The following is a 3,602-nucleotide window of genomic DNA, read 5'->3' as shown; positions in this document are numbered from 1 at the left end:
TCATGGATGTCAGCAAAGTGCGTGACAACAAGGGCGGCACAACCATCGGAGAGGCTGCCCATCATTCCGCAACCCTCAAGGAATTTATTCACCAAGTCGTCTCTGTCAGTCATCTTGACCTTCCTCTGAAGCTTGGTAAGTGTTGAGGAGCAGGTGTGGCAGTCAGACTTGCCTTCTTCGGCAGGCTTAATGACAGCAACTGATGAGCTAGGCCTGTGCAGAGACACTTTAGTCAACTTGCCCGCAGCAGCCAGCATACGATCAATCTCTGCGTTGTTGCAAAGGCCAGCCACAGAGCACACCACCTGGGGGTTCATCTGTGAGGCGAGGGTCTCCACCAGTTCGGGGATGAACTCGTCCACCAGCTTGTCGCAGCCCTTGGCCACGGGCTTGAGGGGGATGAGGTTGCACGAGCCCTCGAACACCTCCCGCAGCTCCTCTTGCGTCTCGTTGCTCTCCAGCTGATCGCGGGCCTGCTTGACCATGTTCTTGCACAGGGTGCAGATGTCATCGTTGTCCTCGGGAAGGGTCATGTGCTCCCACACGGTCTGGATGCAGTGCTTGACGGCGCCGCAGCCCTTGGCCGTGGTGATGTTCTGGCACCAGTACGATGGCCCCCAAGTGCAGGCCTTTTCCCGAGTTCCTAGGAGCCTTGGGCTGGGCACCACGACGGCCGGACCCGCGAGCGCCGCGACGCACAGGGCGCCCAGCGCCACCACGCAGAGCCACACCTTGCTCCCCATCGTGCTGGTCGTCTTGTAAAGGACCGCACTTCAGCGCCTATCTCTCGTCGCAGTTCAATACGCCTAGCAGCAACTTCACGGGCGCCGATCACTTTGTTCACTGACGATGACACAAGACACAATGGACCTCGGGCTCGGGGCAAAACAACAACAAAAATGAACGACGCACGTCCCCCTCCACTTTTGCTCGAAAGGTACACCAACTGTTGAAACTTACAAAACTAGAGTTGGTAGTTCCATAATCGCGTAATGTTTTCTACAACTAAACCAATGATCAGTTCAGTAATTTTCTCAAATGACGAAAATCCCGCTTAGACATACAGCCACCTTTTCATTTTTGTACGCACAAAGATGCAAACTCTACAGTTGGTCATTCCGAAACCAAAAGCTTCTGCTAGGCCAGCTGCTGTCTGACGAATCCATCTGGCTGTGAGCGTGAGTGAAGTGAAGGCATATCGTATATCCGAAGCAAGTTCAATCAATTTCGCTTGGTTTTTGCTGAAGCAGAGCGGCTGTCATTGATAATTAGGTGATTTTTTAAAACTTAGATTTAATTTTACGTTTGCGTTGAAACTGTAAGAACTTCAACTTCCTTAAATAACTTGGCAAACACAACATAGCCCACGGTACAGTAAAGGTTATGTTGTCACATTTCGTTCATTCTAATTTTAATTCGCAGTGATAATGACGAAGTGAGAGTTAACTATCATTGAAACTTTCATGCCCTATTTCCTCTTTAAAATATAATTATGATACATCTGATAATGACTCACAATTCCTTTTTTCTGTCTCATTAAAGTCACAATGTGTATTTCCTGGTAATTCAAAAATTTGTCTGTGTTTTCAATCAGTTTGATTCAACTAGTATTATACACTATTTGTTTCAGGAAGCCATTCAGAGTTATTGGTCCAACATGTTCATCACTGCCCTGTTAAGAGCCAAAGTTAAAACGAGGTGAGTTTGTTTATATCTTTTAATATTATTCACTTAAAAAACAACAACAATGGAACTCTTTTAAAACTCATAAGTTTGCTCTTCTTTACCTGTAGAAACGTTTTAGTTATGTGTGAGAGTATTGCATCTGGCCACAGAGTTAATGTCCTGAGAGAAAGAAATGCAGACAAATTAGAATTTATTCGTTTTGATCCCACTAGTAAGTATTTTACGCAACCCTGATTTGTAACGACAGACTTATTTGACTTATCTGTAAAATTTAATCTTACACTTTTCTGTGTTTTTTTCTTCCAGTTCAGCAAGAATCTTTGTACAGAGAACTGAAAAAGCTGAAGAGTGTTACAATGCTTACAAAAGAACAAAGAACAAAGTCAAAGGGGCCATTGAACTGGGTAGCAGAAGAGCTATAATCCATATTTATTATAGTGTAACATCTTTTGTATTATTTTTAAAGGAAACAATAGAATTAAAATTTGGGCTTAAGTGATTTTGTTTTTTGCCTGTCATTAGTTTGTTTGTGGTTGAAGGGAGTTCTAAGAAACACACAGGATTTCTTTATTCATGCGTAATATTTGTAAGGTAAAGGGATTGATTATTTTTAGGGATGTACACTTGACATAGTTACTTCAGTAGTGAATGTACCATTCATTTCTTCCAGCTTGATAAGATTGACTTTTTAACCATCTGCAATCCATTTTGCAGGTGCATGTTAGCATTCACTGGAAATGTGCAGGATGCTTTGTAGGTTGTGACATTTGGGTCATCAAATGCTGCCTTCAGACACTTGTATATAAAGATGTATTGTTGCTGCAAATATAAAAAGAAATATTAAGTTTTTATATTGGTGTCTGCAACAATATATAACATTGTTTTCTTACGTACCTGACATTGCACCATGAAAGGTCTCTGCTCCCGTAGCTTCATCACCACTCCAAAGATGTCTATCTTCTTCTTGGCTTTGAGTCGTTGCAGAAGGATGTCCACCGCAATCAGAGTTCCTGTCCGCCCGACACCCGCGCTGGCAAAAGCAAAGGTATTCACTGTAGATGACTTTTCCTTGGGGAAAGTCGAATGGTTCTGTGTCCCGGCGGAGGGTCCCGGAAGGTCACCTGCAGTGGACCACCATGAGCCCGGGGAAGAGCAGGGCGTGGCGGCGAACAGTCCTGCAGAACTGCAACACGTGCACCGAGGACGCGGGGCAGCCGAAGTCCGGCCAGTCGAGGAAGTGCAGGTGGTGCACCAGCCGCTGCTCCGAGCCCTGCACGCAAAGCGACGCAAAGCTTTTCTTGAGCACGAGGCAGGGCGCCCCCTCCGGGTAGGCAGCCCATGCTGCTCCGGCGCGAGCTGGGCGGCCGACCTTCACCCACCTTGTGCATGGCGAGGGTGCGCAGCGTGTACGTGGGCAGGTCATTCTGCACGGAGCACTCCACGGCCAGGTCTCCCCACATGTAGCGGTCGCCCAGCTCCGGGTAGTACTGGTGGCACTTGGTCTGCCGACAGGACAAAATGACATGACCACCGTGCGTACACTGTAAATCCGGGGTGTCCAGCAGGTAGGCGACAAAGTCACTTTACATGCAAAACTAGGCGACTTATATTGACTATCTGCTGGACACCCCAGATTATCGGGTATCGGGGGGCACACAGAAAGTGTGTGCGCCGTGCCGGGCACCGGGACCGAGTTTATGGAGGATGCGCTCGATGGACCTGCCAACTACCATCAGGGCTTACCTTTCCATCCTCTACTAGCTTGGTGAGCATGATGATGAGTCGCACGTTCTGCTCGTACACCATAAACCAGAAGTCCTTGGTCGTGCCCTCCTTCGGGCCCTGCGAGGCGATGTACTCGGTGCTGCCGGAGTAGCCCTGCGCAGGAAAGTAAAAGGCCGCACTTAATGAGACAA

At 47.5% G+C, this 3,602-nt stretch overlaps 3 protein-coding genes across 4 annotated transcripts in view; 1 reads left to right on the top strand and 2 right to left on the bottom strand.

Moving 5' to 3' along the window:
• LOC113218330 (prosaposin) overlaps positions 1-889 on the bottom strand; it is a gene marked incomplete in the record, with an annotated part of 14,528 nt that extends 13,639 nt beyond the window's left edge. Inside the window, 1 exon segment of the mRNA XM_026438636.2 lies at positions 1-889. Coding sequence (XP_026294421.2) covers positions 1-743 — 743 coding nt within the window.
• A 234-nt stretch (positions 890-1,123) lies between these two features.
• Positions 1,124-2,185, top strand: LOC113218306 (39S ribosomal protein L33, mitochondrial). 2 transcript variants are annotated; one of them, XM_026438605.2, is made up of 4 exons: positions 1,124-1,272; positions 1,631-1,698; positions 1,794-1,897; positions 1,993-2,185. In XM_026438605.2, exons 2-4 carry the CDS (start codon positions 1,658-1,660, stop codon positions 2,106-2,108), a joined length of 261 nt encoding a protein of 86 aa, XP_026294390.1. In that variant the 5' UTR covers positions 1,124-1,272; positions 1,631-1,657; the 3' UTR covers positions 2,109-2,185. The 2 variants fall into 2 exon arrangements, with proteins under 2 accessions (XP_026294390.1, XP_026294398.1); XM_026438613.2 differs by having other exon boundaries at positions 1,158-1,369.
• Positions 2,186-3,602, bottom strand: part of LOC113215836 (receptor-type tyrosine-protein phosphatase alpha-like) — a 21,089-nt gene continuing 19,672 nt past the window's right edge. Inside the window, exons 3-7 of the mRNA XM_052263680.1 lie at positions 3,430-3,564; positions 3,066-3,188; positions 2,808-2,956; positions 2,581-2,716; positions 2,186-2,505 (exon numbers count right to left, since the gene is read on the bottom strand). Of these exons, the coding sequence (XP_052119640.1) occupies positions 2,344-2,505; positions 2,581-2,716; positions 2,808-2,956; positions 3,066-3,188; positions 3,430-3,564 (705 nt within the window). The 3' untranslated portion in view covers positions 2,186-2,343. The remainder of the gene's footprint in view (positions 2,506-2,580; positions 2,717-2,807; positions 2,957-3,065; positions 3,189-3,429; positions 3,565-3,602) is intronic.

This window comes from Frankliniella occidentalis, unplaced genomic scaffold, assembly GCF_000697945.3.
Source record: "Frankliniella occidentalis isolate FOCC.00 unplaced genomic scaffold, Focc_3.1 Scaffold13, whole genome shotgun sequence".
NCBI classification, from domain to species: Eukaryota; Metazoa; Arthropoda; class Insecta; order Thysanoptera; family Thripidae; genus Frankliniella; species Frankliniella occidentalis.
This window is presented reverse-complemented; position numbering and strand designations above follow the sequence as displayed.

Bases quoted from the DNA above. Each gene is read 5' to 3' on its own strand.
- LOC113218306 (XM_026438605.2), top strand. From the start codon at position 1,658: ATGTTCATCACTGCCCTGTTAAGAGCCAAAGTTAAAACGAG. The intron at 1,699-1,793 runs GTGAGTTTGTTT...CTTTACCTGTAG, and splicing joins AGAGCCAAAGTTAAAACGAG to AAACGTTTTAGTTATGTGTG. The intron at 1,898-1,992 runs GTAAGTATTTTA...TTTTTCTTCCAG, and splicing joins TATTCGTTTTGATCCCACTA to TTCAGCAAGAATCTTTGTAC.